This window comes from Echinops telfairi, unplaced genomic scaffold, assembly GCF_000313985.2.
Source record: "Echinops telfairi isolate 266 unplaced genomic scaffold, ASM31398v2 ScPeMD7_70;HRSCAF=299, whole genome shotgun sequence".
In the NCBI taxonomy this organism is placed as follows: domain Eukaryota; kingdom Metazoa; phylum Chordata; class Mammalia; order Afrosoricida; family Tenrecidae; genus Echinops; species Echinops telfairi.
In genome coordinates, this window is record NW_022103968.1 from 18,608,097 (window position 1) to 18,623,514 (window position 15,418).

General features: G+C 38.1%; 1 protein-coding gene across 1 annotated transcript in view; it reads right to left on the minus strand.

The window, feature by feature from the left end:
• SHOC2 (SHOC2 leucine rich repeat scaffold protein) overlaps window positions 1-6,403 on the minus strand; it is a 56,238-nt gene extending 49,835 nt beyond the window's left edge. The window contains exon 1 of the mRNA XM_004700927.2: window positions 5,478-6,403. Within this exon, the coding sequence (XP_004700984.1) occupies window positions 5,478-6,174 (697 nt within the window). The 5' untranslated portion in view covers window positions 6,175-6,403. The remainder of the gene's footprint in view (window positions 1-5,477) is intronic.
• Window positions 6,404-15,418: the final 9,015 nt, after the last annotated feature.

The following is a 15,418-nucleotide window of genomic DNA, read 5'->3' on the forward strand; positions in this document are numbered from 1 at the left end:
ATTACATTATGTAAATGGATGCAGAAAAAGCATTTCCAACAATCCTAAATCTGACTCAAAAGAATTCTCACCTAATTATGAAGATAGAAGAATTAACTCAGCTTAGTAAACAGCATCTTATAAAAACGTGATAGCTGACTTCGTTGCAGCATGACAACTTGGAAGTCATCACTCCTGTCCTCGCAAAAAATACCAAATAAATTGAAAATCAACAACTTTTTTTCCAATCCAGTATTCTAAGTTCGTGTGTTTTTTCTTCCAACATTTAAAATATTTCACTCCACACTATTCTTGTGTGCATGATTTCTAACTGAATGCTAAAAGGAAAAAAATACTCTGATAAGACTAAGCAAACATCAGAAGCTGTCGAATATGCAGAGATTTTTTTAATGATCAGACCAATGTTTTGAAATAACTAGTAGGGGAGACTTACTGGCATAATGATTACAAGCTGGGCTGCTAACCACAAGGTCAGCAGTTCAAAACCACCAACCAGCTATTCGATTGAAAGACGAGACCTTCTACTCTCCCCCGCCCCGCCCCCCGTTTTCATATATTTTTAATTATTTTTATCATTTCATTAGGAGCTCTTAGATATTATAACAATCCATAATTCAATTAGATCAAGTATAATTGTGCAGTTTCTACCACTATCAGTTTCAAAATATTTTTTTCCTGAACTCTTTGATATCAGCTCCCCTTTAACCCCTCCCTACCCCCCAAAACCACTTATATTTTATATATTATTTTATTTTATATATATTAGATGGTATAAGATACAGTACACCATCTAATGTATATACATATATACACCATCTAATGTATCCATTCACCTACAATCAGTTATTCATTCTCCTTGAGTGGAGATATACAGTCATCATTGCTGTCAGTGTTTCCACACACACATCCCGCCCCCACCCTGCTTTTACTCTTATAAAGAGTTACTTAGTCTCAGAAATCTACAAGGGCAGTTCTACCCCATCCTATAAGGTCACTATGTATGAATCAGAAGCAATTCGGTTGATATAAGTGTTTTTTTTATTAGAGCCTTAAGGAAAAGGCAGACGATATGCACAGTGCATGGGTAATATAAGCAGAGACACAGATACTCTAAACAGAGAATCAAAAGAAAGTGCTGGAAATTTTCAAAAAGTAACAGAAATGAAAAGTAGCTTTTCATTTGGTAGAAGAATGAATTAGTGAGCTTGAAGATATGCAAACAGAAAATATGGAAGACAATATCCAACAGTTGTGAGATAATTTAAAAGGTATAAACCACACATGATGAGACTACCAGAAAGAGAAGGCAATAACGAAATGCTTGAATGACTGAGAAATTTCAAAATTTGATACTAAATCACAGACTCAAGAAGTTCAAAGAACACCTAACAATATCAATAGAAAATAACCCAAAAAAGCCCATATCCATACCTAGGCATATCATATGAGATTAAAAAAATTAAAGAGAAAAATTTACATTCTCAGACAACAATGAGAAAATGTGTATCCAAAAGATCTGACAGCAAGATATGTAAAAAGAAGTTCTTCCAAGAGAAGGAAAATTATACAGGCCAGAATCTTGGATCTACACAGAGAAAGGCAGAGTGTTAGAGAAGGAACAGAGTGAAAATAAAAGCTTTTCTTCTTCTTCACTGGCCGTGGTGATGGCTGCACAGCATAAGGCACACAATGGCACTGACCTGTTCACACAACAGCTGTGGAGGCAGGCGTAGTCCTAACTCCCATCTCTATGAAGGGAAAGGTGCATGGTGGCATAGAGGTTACATGCTGGGCTGGGATCCACAAGACCCCTCCTCAAACCCACCAGCCACTCCAAGGGAGAAAGACAGGGTCTTCTACTCTCATAAGAGTTAGTTAGTCTCAGAAACTCACAGGGCAGTTCTATCCTGCCCTACAGCCCGCCTCACTCTGAGTCAGCATCGACTGGATGGCAGTCGGTTTGGTTTTTTCTATGGGGAAAAGTCCTTAAAGAGAGATTCATATAAATTAAAGCAAACTTTGAGAACTATATTATATATAGACAAAACAAAACAACTGAAATAACATTTTGTATGTCCATACAGAAATTCAGTGGGTTTTTTCCTCAAATAGCCTATGTTCTATTTTACAATCCACCACAGATGCAGGTTGAACTTGGACCAAATCTGGTTATGTATTCAAAAGCTATTGGAATGGAGCATTTTTCCACTAGGAAAGCCCTGGGAATATATGAATATGAGTGAGTCTTATTTTGTGTATACAATATATTACTTCAGCAAATCTATCACAGATTTTTTAGTAAGTACACTGAAAATCAAGATTTTAAATGTCTTCTAAGGATTAATGTAGTGGAACACATACCTATGATTAGTTATTTAAATCACATTTTTTCAAAGCTTAAAAAAACAAAAAGCCTACACAATATTATATACTGGCAAAGATACAGAACCTAAGAACCGACAGCTCCCTTGACTAGCACCACCATCCCCACTGCCATTCAGTCCATTCTAACGCGGAACACTCCTCGAGGAGAACAGAAGTGCTGCATAGGGTTTCCTAGGAGAAATTTCCACAGGAGTAGACAGTCTTAACTTCCTCCTACAGAGCAGCTGGTGGGTTTAAACTGCAGACCTCGAGGTTAGCAGCCCTATGCTTAATCCACTGCACCACCAAGACTCAACTCATATAAGGCTAATGCTCAAACATCAAGATATTTCATTCACTTTTTTATTCAAAATGAAATAGTTATCTTTCATACAAGAAGTAATCTTAAATTTCCTAACTACTTCTGTCAATTTCAAAACAATCTTATTTAAAAAGGATACATATAAAAACCACTTGATCAATTTCTCAAAATAGATCGATCCATTTATTTACTGTGTTAATATAAGGACAGGGAGAGAGGAGCGACAAGGGAGGGGAAAAAATGAGGAACTAATACCAAAGGCTCAAGCAGAAAGCGAATGTTTTCAGAATGATGAGGGCAACAAATGTACAAATGTGCTTGACACAATGGATGTATGTATGGATTGTGGTAAGAGCTGTAGAAGCCCCCAACAAAATGGTTTTATAAAAATTTAAAAAAAGAAAAAGAAAATGTGTATTATGAATAAACTAGTCATAGATTTCAATTTTTTTGCACCAAAATAAATTCCTGCTTACATGTTTTAACATGTATGAATAAGATTAGTTCGAGGCACTAAACTCCATGTGAATTTGAAACAAGCCCGATCAGAACAACATGAATTATGCTAATATTGAAGCAGAAGAAAGCATCGAATTTATGGTGACGTTTGGGTGGAAGAATGGTGAAACTCACGGTTGCTTTACAAAAGGTTTGTGAAGATGATCCCCCCTCCAAACCCAACAGCTTATAAAAGGATAACTCATCTTAAAAAGGGACAAGATGATGAGGACGAAGCCTACAGTAGCAGACCATCACAGCAATTGGCAAGGAAAACATTAATCTTGCTCATGCTCTAGTTGAAGGGGACTGACGATTAATAGCAGGAATATTAGCCAGTACCTACACAAAATTACTTCAGTTTACACAATTCTAACTGAAAAATTAAAGTTGAATAAATTTTCTGCTTGATGGGTACACCAAAACTGTCACACCCAGACAAGCGGAAGCAAGCATTTCTTGGAAGAACCATAACAAAAGATGAAACATGCAATGTGATGGAATGAACTAAAAGGAAAAAAATTAAAATAACCCAGATTGTTTTAAAAAATAAATAAAGCAAACGTGCCAATTAGCGTAAAAAAAAAAAAAAGATGAAACATGGTTTTACCAGTATGATCCTGAAGACAAAGCCCATTCAAAGCAATGGCTTCCAAGAGGTACAAGCAGTCTAGTCAAGGCAAAAGTGGGCTGGTCACAAGAAAAGGTCTTGGTTTTTTGGAGGATGCTCAAGCAATTAATGTGGTTTCACCTGCATATAATCAAGACTTTAGCCAGAAAAACAACAACAACAACAACAAAAACCCACCTTGGTGTGATGGGTAGGATTACTGTACAGACCTGGCCAATTAACACATGTGGTGTTAATAAGGTTGCAGTTTATTTGAAGGGCAAAGAGATAAATGGCTCGGCAAGCCTCGCCTTTCTGTCTCTTGCTCTCTGGAGATCGGACCAGTGTGCGGTTGCCTTGACTGGTTCTCTGCCTCGACTTGCGAGCTACACTGCCTGTGGGACACCCAACCCGTGGACCGTGTCACTATAGTTTGAGGTTCCTTTGAGACCTGCTTCACCACACTGCTGGTGTATACATCACGTGAGCTGGGCACTGTCAGACCCTGTCATCTTGTTGACTGTTGGTGACATGCCCTGCTGTTTGCTGCCTGTGGCCGGACCGCCTGCATTGTTCTACAGAAGACTTAGCTGTATGCTTCCTTGACTCGCACCCAGCAGCCCTCGTGAGTTGAAGGACTCCCAGTGTATGAACTGTCTCACGGAAGTGAGTTGAACTGAGTCATTTGTACTGCTCTGTAGACAAATAAGCTGTTTATTTCTTATGTTGTAGCTACCTATCTATCAAATCATAAGTGTCCTGCTTTTGTTTCTCTAGAGACCCCTGTCTACCACACTTGGGGAAAGCTTCAGCAGAGAGTCTTTCTCCACCACAATCTCTGGTTTACTCCTCTCATCAACAAGGGCAACTTTGTCAGAGTTTCAGAGGACAATCACTAAGCAGCCACCTTACAGCCAGGTTTGGCTCCTTCTGATTTCTTTTTGTTTCTGAATCTTAAAAAGATCTTTAAAGGGCACCCACTTTTCTGCAGTTAATGATGTAAAAAGACTGCGTTAACATGGTTAACTTCCTAGGGCTCAAAGTGCTTTAGGGATGTACTAAACCACAGGTTCGCAAACATATTTGGCCTACCGCTCCCTTCTCAGAAAAAATTACTCAGTGGCAATTAAAAACTAGGTTTCTACTTTTGCAGCCCTTCTGGATCATTCCAGCACTCCCTCCACAACCTTTCCTAAAAATTTTCCAGATCAAGTTAAGTCATAACAGTAACAGGCATACTATCTAGTTTATTTATATGAGAAGACTTTGAAAAGTTCATTGAAAAATGGTATTAAAAGATAATGGAATGTTTCAATAAACTTTTTTAAGCCCTTCATATTTAAAGTTACTTTAAAAAATAGGTCATAACATAAAAATTATGCAAACACTTTTTCCTCCTACTTCAAAGTCACTTTTCAACATTAAAAATAAAGTCAGATTAGGTTTGTGTGGAAAAGCCTGATTACATCTACTTTCTTACATTTTAACATCTATAAAATAATTTCAAGAAATATCTTATTAATATTATTAAAAACTGAGAAACTAAAGTTAGTGATAAAGAAGACAAAATTCAGAAACATGTTTATAAGTAAATAGGTATTTTCTGATACTGGAGAAGCACTTAACAAAATTATTTAGCATAACAAATATTGCAACTAATAATAGTAATCTAAAGTCTCTTACCAATTTCAGCAGGTAGTTGTTTGATCTTGTTCTCTCGAATACTAAGCATAGTGAGTTTTGATAAATTCTTGATGTCCTTTTCCACAGTAGTTATACGATTAAAGCGTAGGAAAAGAGTGGTGAGCGAATCTAACCTGTACACCACTGAAGGAATTTCTCTTAATTTGTTATGCCGTAAATCCAACATCCGCAGCTTCAAGTTATCAAGAGAGTCAGGCAAACTCGTAAGTGAATTTTCACTTAAAGCCAGCGTCACAAGATTGACTAGACAGCCCACCTCTGCTGGGAGACACTGCAGTTTGTTACTGTATAAATAAAGTTCTGTTAATTGAGTCAACTCTTTGATTGATGATGGCAATACGTGTATAGACCTCTTGGATAAGTCCAAATGCATTGAGTTCTCTTCCCGGCATTTGTTGAGCTCTTTGATCACCTCTGCATTGCTGGATTTTTTCCGAGTCCCAGGTGCTGGATTGGGCCGTTTGATGGTGTTGTCAACTGAAAAAGCCACCCCTGGTGGGGCGGCACTGGAGTCCTTCTTACCGTCTTTGGCATCTCTCCCTTTGGTCTTAGCTTCTTTTTCTTTGCTCTCTTTCCCAAAACCCCCAGAAGCTTTCGCCTCCTTTTCTCTTTCTTTAGCTGATGGCACTTTGGGATCTTTCTCTTTAGAGTCTTTTTCTTTTCCTAAACTACTCATGGTGACTCAAGCTTGGGCAAGAACTACATGAACTCCTCTTATTGGATTTGCCAATATTAGTATTGGAATTCAAAGTTGAAGAGACAAAGACCCGCACAATCAAAACGGTGTTGGTCTGAAACAGGGATCAACATGGAGTCGCATCCACCTGTTACATGTTGGCTCTGAAGGCACCATGTCCACTTCTGAGACTCATTCCACTGGTAAAACGGTGCTAGTCAATCATTAGAAGTCCTGAAATACAAGTAAGAGAGAGAGTATTGAATTACTTTATATTGTAATTTGTATTATGGATATACGTTGTGAAAAAATATTACTGGCTATTTCACTGTAATTTGATAGTTAATATTTGCTGACACCTTGTTGTATACAAAATCTATTGGAAGCTATCAAAACTAGTAAGTCATGCCCTAACTTCAAGAAACTTACAATCTAATCGAAGACACTAACAAAAGAATACAAGTTACTATAGTACAAGGTTTTATTTCTAAGAATTGAACTTATAAAACCAAACTCAGGGCCATCAAGTCAAATCTGACTCAAAGCAACACTTTCGGACAGGATAGAACTGCTCCTGAGAGTTTTGGAGATTCTCTTTAAAGGAGTAGTACCTAAAATGATTATCTACGTAAAAGCATTAACCTGAAGAATTTACTATTATCAACGTATTTAATACACGCATATGGCAGCCTATGGAGCAATTGTTATCCTCATTTTATATACGGGGTCATTGAAACATAGGTAGCATAGTGGGTTATGAATACAGCTGCTAAGTGCAAGCTCAACAGTTCAACTCCACCAGCTCTTCCAGAGGAGAAAGATAAAGTTGTATGTGCCCACACAGGTTTACTGCCTGCAAAACCCTAAAGAAGCAGTTCTACTCTGTCACTATTAGTCAAAATAGCTCTCTGACAATAGGTTTAGTTTGGTTTTAGCTCGGTGACCTTGGAAGCAACAGAGCCAAGATCCCAACTTAAGTAGTATGTGTATGCAAAGTATATGTTAACTACCACATCAAAACGGCTTTCTCGAAAACTAATTACCAGCCAGTTTCAGGTAACAGGAAAGCTTCCAAAGTTGGTTATGATACAATAATGAGCAGTTTGGCAAACAGACAAATTGAGTAATGCCAAATATGGATGGCAAACAAGGAAAAGCACATTACAACCCTGTACTCTAAGAAGCACATTCTAAGCAGTTCTGATGCAGGTAGATCTGGAGACCTGATCTATGAGAATCTGGGTCACACAGCAATCTCCAATTAGCCACTGAACTATCCTGAAGAGGTGAGAATTATCAATGGTAAATAGAGACATAGAACATATGTAGCGAATAGTAGACAAAGCTCACTAAAAATGACAAAGAAAATCCCCAAAAAGCCAGTCAGGGTACAGTGTAGCAACGATGAAACATACACTTTCCTCTAGTTCTTTAATAGTCCCACCACTATCATGATCCCAAGTCTACCTTACAAATCCTGCTAGACCAGAGGATGTACACTGGTACAGATAGGAATTGGAAACACAGGGACTCTGGGACAGAAAAACCCCTCAGGACCAGTGGTGAGAGTAGCAATACTGGGAGGGTGGAAGGAAGTTGGAGAATAATTGGGGAACCGATCACAAGGATCTACATATAACCCCCTCCTTGGGGGACGGACAACAGAAAAGTGGGTGAAGGGGAGCCATTGGACAGTGTAAGACATAACAAAACAATAATAATTTATAAATTATCAAGGGTTCATGAGGGATGGGGAGCAGGGAGGGGAAAAATGGAGCTGATACTAAGGGCTCAAGTAGAAAATGTTTTGAGAGTGATGATGGCAACAAAGGTACAAATGTGCTTGACACCATGGATGTATGTAAGGATTGTGATAAGAGTTGTAAAAGGCTCCAATAAAATGATTTAAAAAGTAAAAAAATATAAAAAAGACAAGAAAAATGTTAGAAAGGAAGAAATAAAAATTCCATTCATATATTATATGATTATGTGTGGAAAAAAATTAAAATGCAATGCATAATTAAAATGAAGTCTCTTAGATAAAATGGTAACAATGGATGTATTTATCAAAATATTAAAAGAAATCTCAAAACCTGAAGGAAAAAAAAAAGAAAGAAAATCCACATTGACTAAAAGGATGAGTAAATTGTTTGGAAGGAAGTCAATCTTCCCTACGTATTTAAAATTTTTAAATGTCATTTTTCTTTTGTGATTCCAAATAACTGGCAATTTACTCAGTACACAGGCTTATAGATTGAGAAAATGGTAACATCTGACCTGGTCATCTTAAGAGACTAAGAAAGTTCTTACAATTTTAGCAAGCAATCAAAAGGATTTGATAGTATAAGTACAGAGATTTGTGCTAAAAATTCTTTTTAATAGGATGGGATCCTGACCCTGAACAAGTTTCAATCTAAACAATCAAAATACATTTGGTGACAGTTAATAAGATAATCTATTGTTAAATCCACAAGTGAATAGCATATGCTAAGACATTTCAGGGAAAATCACTAACAGTATAAGTGAGTAAGAAAGGCTAAGGGGACAGGTAGGCTAACTAGTCTTTGAAAATGGGTGAAATTCAAACAAGCACAGGAGAAATGGCAAAGCATTCTAGGTGGAAGTAATAAAAAAGACAGTTTGGCCTAGAATAGCAAATGAGTTCGGTTTACCACAAGACAGTAAAAAATTAGCATATTGCTTAAAATAAAAGGCCAGAGGTAGAAGAATAACAGGACTGGGTAGAGGGTGATCTGTAAACTCTAGAATATATATGGTATAAAGATTCTACCATTAGAAACAACATAGTATGATTTGTTAGCACTTCAGTGAAGCTCCTCTTCCCACTACTCACCACCTTTCTCCAATAAAAAAGAATTAAGGGTCAGGGCCTACAATGGAAGGACTAGGAAAAATGTTAGTCCAATAATTCAGAAAGTGATGGCAGTGAACCAATATGAAATCCTATGTACAAAATCCTGCAACAGTGAATCAAGGGAGAATCCCAGAGCGAAATGGATACCCAAACCCAATCCATTGCCAACCAGTGTTTTTATTCAGACGAATGCATTTCAAGAGTAGAACTGAGATCTATAAGGTGTTCTTGGCTGTACTCTTCATAGAAGCAGGTCACCAGAGCTTTCTTCTGTGGTGCTGGAGGTGTAGATTCCAACCACCAACTTTTAGAATAGCCACCAAAGAGTTAACCCTTTGCACTACTAAGGGGAATATGGTGTCCCACAAAAGAGCTGCTTGTTTCAAGCAGAGCTGCAGAATTTCAATGGTTCCATGTCCCAAAAGTTGTGGCTAACTACTGGACAAATTAAACATGAGGCACTATAGAAACCATGCTACCGTTAAAACCATCTTTGAAACATGTTGTTGTCAGTTGTCATCAAGTCAAAAACAATAAAAAAGTAAATCTGTATTTTAAAGCAAAAAGAAACATAAAATATGGAGCATTACCCTCCACATAAGACTGTTAACTGTGAGACAGGTGGTTTCAAACCCACCAGCCGCTCTGCAAGAGCAAGATGAGGCTGTCTGCCCCCAGGCTTACAGCCTCGGAAACCCTAGACAGAGTTGCTGAGTCAGAATCAACTAAAAAGCTATGGGTTTGGTTTGGACTTTTCTTTAAAAAGAAGGTCTGGAAGAGCTGGTGGCACAGTGGTTGAGCTCAGCTGCTAAGAGGTTGGTTGTTCAAACCCACCAGCCCAGCCACCTATGCAGAGCGATGTCGGCAGTCAGCTTCCATAAAGAACATGGCCCTGGACGTCCTGTGGGGCAGTTACACGCTGTCCTACAGGGTCACTGTGAGTTGGTACCCTCTCAACAGTAATGGGTTTTGGTGTTGTTAAAAACGAGAAAAAGAAAATCTATCAAAGTTATTCTAGTACACCTCTAATTCTCCTCATAATCTGTTTACACTCTTCCTTTTTTGAAACTAACGTTTGAAATTGGGCTAATTTCCTTCTAAAGTACTATTATAGACCACCCATTAGCAAACACAGCTGGCTGAGAGTTCAATATAGAGATTATAATCTAATATATATTTATTTTCTTTTAAATTTTAACAATTTTATTGGCATATAATTCACATATCATACAATAGTTTAAATACATTTAAAAAACATTGTGCAATTAGCACAATCAAATGTAGAACATTTCCTTCTGTATTAGCTCCCCATATCCCATCAACCTCCCCTGGCATCGCCCCAAGAAATTGTTAATCCAATTACTGTCTCCATCAGTTTACCTACCCTGAATTTCATATAAAAAAATACAAAAACAGGAAAAAATTAAATAACAACATCAAAATAAAACATTGAAAAGATAACAGAAAATAATAAAAACTAGAACACGTTTAAAATGGGTCAAAGGGGAGAACAAATGATAAGTTGTTAAATGTTAACCTGGCTTCACCTTAATTCACAGTAGAGTACACTTTCCTTTCCCAAAGCACCCTTTCTGCATGCATTTTAGGAATGTGTGTAGCACAAACAAGTCCCGTCAGGGTACTCCCCCCATTTTTGGCTCACTCTCTCTCCATACTAGCATCACCTGCTTAAAACATGAAGATACAGGGAAATAACTAGGGAATTAAAATCAACAATGAGAAGGACGTAGAGATCTGGGGGTGTTGGAGCAATAGCAATCCAGCTGAGAGGAATTACTAAGAGGCGGAAGTAGGGATAGCGTGATGATGGGACAGGAAGAAGGTAAATGAAAACAGAGAAAAGATCTAGGAAGCAAAAGCTATGGATAGAGGTATAAACATAGGTGTGTATATATGTAAATATATTAATTCATAAAAATAGAGGCATTGGCCTATGTACATATATTTCTATGGCAATACTCTGAGGTAGTGGATGGACTTTGGTCCTCTGCTCAAGCCCTCCCTCAAAGTAAGAATACTTTGTTCTAACAGCGTATGATGCTCACCTCCTGACATGATCGCTGAAGACAAAAAGGGTGTACAAGCAAATGTGGTGAAGAAAGCTGATGGTGCCCAGCTATCAAAAGATATAGTGTCTGGGGTCTAAAGGGGTTGAAGTTAAACAAGCAGCCATCTAGCAGAGACCCATCAAGCCCACATAGAAGAAGCACACAAGCCTGTGGGATCATGAGGTGTCTACAGGATCAGGTAGCAGGCATCAAAAGACCCAAAACAAACAAACAAAAACTATATTGCTGAGAAAGACGGGGGTAGGAGCAGACACTCAAAACTCATCTGTAGACAATGGGACATCCCCTCACAGAAGGGTCACAAAGAAAGGATGAGTCGAGGGTGCAGTATAGCACAGATGAAACACACAATATTCCGCTGGTCCTTGAGACTTCCTCACCCCCTTATATCATGATCCCAGTCCCGCCTTTCACTTTGAGCTAGACCAGAACATGTACACTGGTACAGATAAGAGCTCACGACACACAGAATCCAGGTCACATAAACCTCTCAGGTACAGGAATAGGAGTAGCGATACCAGGATGGTATGGGGCAGGTGGGGAGGAGAGAGAGGAAGTGGGGAACAGTGATCGACACATAAAGCACACATACGCGCCCCAGGGGGACAAACAACAGAAACTGTAGGGGAAGGGAGAAAGCAGTTGATGTTAAGATATGAAAATAATAATACTTTACAATTTATCAAGGAGTCATGAGGGTAGGAAGGGGGAGGGAGGGAAAAAAGAGCTAATAACAAGGGTTCAAATAGTAAGTAAATGTTTAGAAAAAAATGATGGCAACATGTACAAAAGTCCCCAATAAAATGATCTTTAAAAAATTCAAGATATATTTTTTGTTTCTCTCTTGTTGGTGGATAATATTCCACTGATAGTTTCTTAAATGGATAACTACAAGTATTTGTATACAGAACTAAAGAGAAAAAACAGCATACCTGACAAGCCAGAAAATTTTAGAAAAATATTAATATATATCCTTGAAACAAAAATTTACCAAGAAATGATTCTTCATCACCAACTAGGGAACCTGGCTTTCTCTATTTTTGCTCACAAATTGAAAGTACTATCACTGAATAGTTATTTTAATTTTCTGCCAATATCATTCACCCGTTTACACATCAGGATGAAAAACACTCAATTCTTGTTTTAGATTAAAGGATATACGAGGGAGCTTTACCTATTTCATGGAAAACATTCATTTATTTTTATTAGTTGGGATTTAATACATATAACATATCCTTCCATATTTCAATTACATCAAGTAGAATTGCACAATTGTTTCCACAATCAGCTTCCAACCATTCTTTTTCTACATGGACTCCTTGACATTGTCTCCCTTTTACCCCACCACCATCACCTCCACCCAAACCCCATTACTTTACTGCTTGCCCCGATAGGTTCATCGATCCTGGTTTTCATATACCGAAAAATGGAAAAGTATAAAACACAGCTTCAAGAGGGTGACCTCCACTAACATGACACCTCTGAGATACACTCCAATTTGAACAAACAAAACAATACAAATTAAAAACATAGAAAATTTTGGAAACCGGATCAGGTCCCCAGTCTGCATCATAGTGGCCATCTACTGTCAAAGTTTTAACTGTTCAGCTCAGATTTATGCCTTTGATCTTTTATACTCCTCTCTCCCAAGCACTTTGTTGAGTGACCAATTTCCTCCCATCCCTCAATTTTGGGTAGGGGAAGTTCTGTAAAGGATTATTTCTATGTAGCTCCACAAATGAATCTTGGGCTCCCATTGTCGTCCATTGCATTCTGCACACTGGATTCTCACAATTTATGCTCAGCTACTAATCCTTTCTTCGACTTCAGATTATATGGATTCCAATCCTTCAGAGACTGATGATGGTGTGCTTCTTCTATGTGGACTTAGTTGACATCTCTCTTAGACGGCTGCCTGTTTGGGGACAAACCTTTAAGACCCCAAACCCTATTTTATCTGATAGCTGGGCACCATCTAGATTCTTCACCACATTTTGCTATAGCACCCCATCTTCTGTATTCCCTTCCTGAGAGCAAGTATCGAGCAGGGCCATGATTTAAGAACTAATTCTTCTTAAATTGGAGCTAAGATTTAGTTAGTAGCCCAAAACCCCTTTCCTGAATCTATGCTCTCCTCTCCCCCCTTTTTAACTTGCTATAACTTGGGAGTTAATACATATGTCATATCATTCCATAGTTCAATCACATCAAAAAGAACTGTACAATTGCTTCCATAATCAGTCTCCAGACATACTTTTTCTTCCTGGGCCCCCTGACATCATCTATCTCCCCCACTGTCCTATATCTTCCCTTCCCCTGAAACCCTTATTCTATTTGCTTTCCCTATAGGTTCAACACCCCTGGGTTTCATTTACAGACAAACAGGAAAACAAATAACACAACTTCAAGAGGGTGACCCCCTCACTGGTAATGCACCTCTGAGATACACAGTAATATGAACAAGCATAAGCAAAATAAAACAGAATGTCTGTCACAGGATTGCCGGAATAATATGTATCTTAATACAGCATGTAGGACGTTGATGTTGCAAAACCTTGTTGGTCCGCCAACCAACAGTACACTGCTCTGGGTACAGCGGTCTTCTGCTTCCTCAGACACCATGTATTTATTTCTCACGTTCCAAATGTGTCTGAGGTGGAGTCCAGTTCACCCAGACTTTCCTTATTTTTAATTCCATTTTCCCATGAACTCTTTGAATTCCCTCAGAGCACATAAATCAAAATTAAAATGTAAACTGTCTATTCTCCCTTTTGATTAAAGAAATTATGATCATGTGCCATTCACCATTGGCACTAGCATAAAACTTTGTGAGATTGAGTATAAATCTATTATCTTCCTAGCCATCCATTTCATTCATCAAATGATTACCAACAAGTATCTCTGAGCCAAGTACTACAGCAGCTGAAAAATAAAAGAAACAGGCAAAATCCTTGCCTCCAATGATCTTACACAGGGAAGGAAGCAGAGGACTAGGGGAACAGCAGTGTATGAGAGTACAGTGAGTGTGGGGTGCACAAAGAAGGACTGTGATGATACTTGAACTGAATCCTTAAAATTGAATATGGAGCTCACAAGTCCATAATGTGGGGAGGGGCAGACACTCTGAGCATGGAAAACAGCATGAGAAAATTGCCTACACCAGGAACCACGTGCAGCTTTCTACAGCTGAAATCCAGGCCCCTAAATAAGGTCGGCAATGTGGGTTATCAAATCTTGAAAGGGCAAGTATTCCACCTTAGTAATTTTTTATTTTATCTTGTAGATAATGTGGTTTTAAAAAGAAGCTTCACATTTTGATGTTTTTGTTTAATATTATTTTAATGAATATTTTTAAGCAAAATTATATATATATATACTGATATTGTGATTTCAATGGAATCATCTAGGTATATAGCCCACATTTGAAAATTTGGGTTTAGAGTAATGGACTTAAGTCTGGGCTAGACATAAATTTATACAAATTACACACCAACAGTGTGGTTCCTCAAAGACTGGAATGAGAAAATTTGCAGAGTTTACAGAATGAGAAGAGGGTGAATGGATGGATGGATGAAGAGGGGCTCAAAATAAAGAGATTTACACAAAACAGAGAAAAATACCAAAGAAGCAGATCAAGAAAAGGACCTAAAGCACTGGCAAAAAAGGTGACCTGAGGCAGGAAGGATCCCTTTTCCTCTCAAACAGGAAATTAGAACGGATCCAACTGCAGACAGGATCAGGGGAAGTGGGAGGATATGCAGAAGGAAGCTAAGGGGTAGAGGTGGGGAAAATTATTATCTTCAATTACACAGACTCCTATTTGCTCTGTGCTGAACAAGTAAAATCTTGATGATTGCAAGAGAGGTGAGATTCATTTAGGAGTCGAAGACACAATAGAGAAATGGATAAGGAAATAGACCAATAACAAATAATAGAACTGAGCAGAGAATTCTGCTAAATTAGAGAGATTAATTTGTAGTGGCTGCCATCTCAAGGTGTGTGTGTGTGTGTGTGTGTTCCAATTGTATTCGGCAGTCAAAATATGGGAACAGAGAAAAATAAACTCCTAAATTAATCAAAAATTGAGGGAATTCAGCATCAATTACAGCAAAAATAAATAAATACTAACTAGGCAGTACACTTCTGCACTGTCAGGGAAAGAAAAGTGAAACTACGAAGAAACTAGTTAAGTTTCTGAGATGATTAGAAAAGTGGAGACATGGAACCACAGTAGTAGCTTTTGGCTCCTTATGACTGCTCCGAATTCGACTGTTCTCCC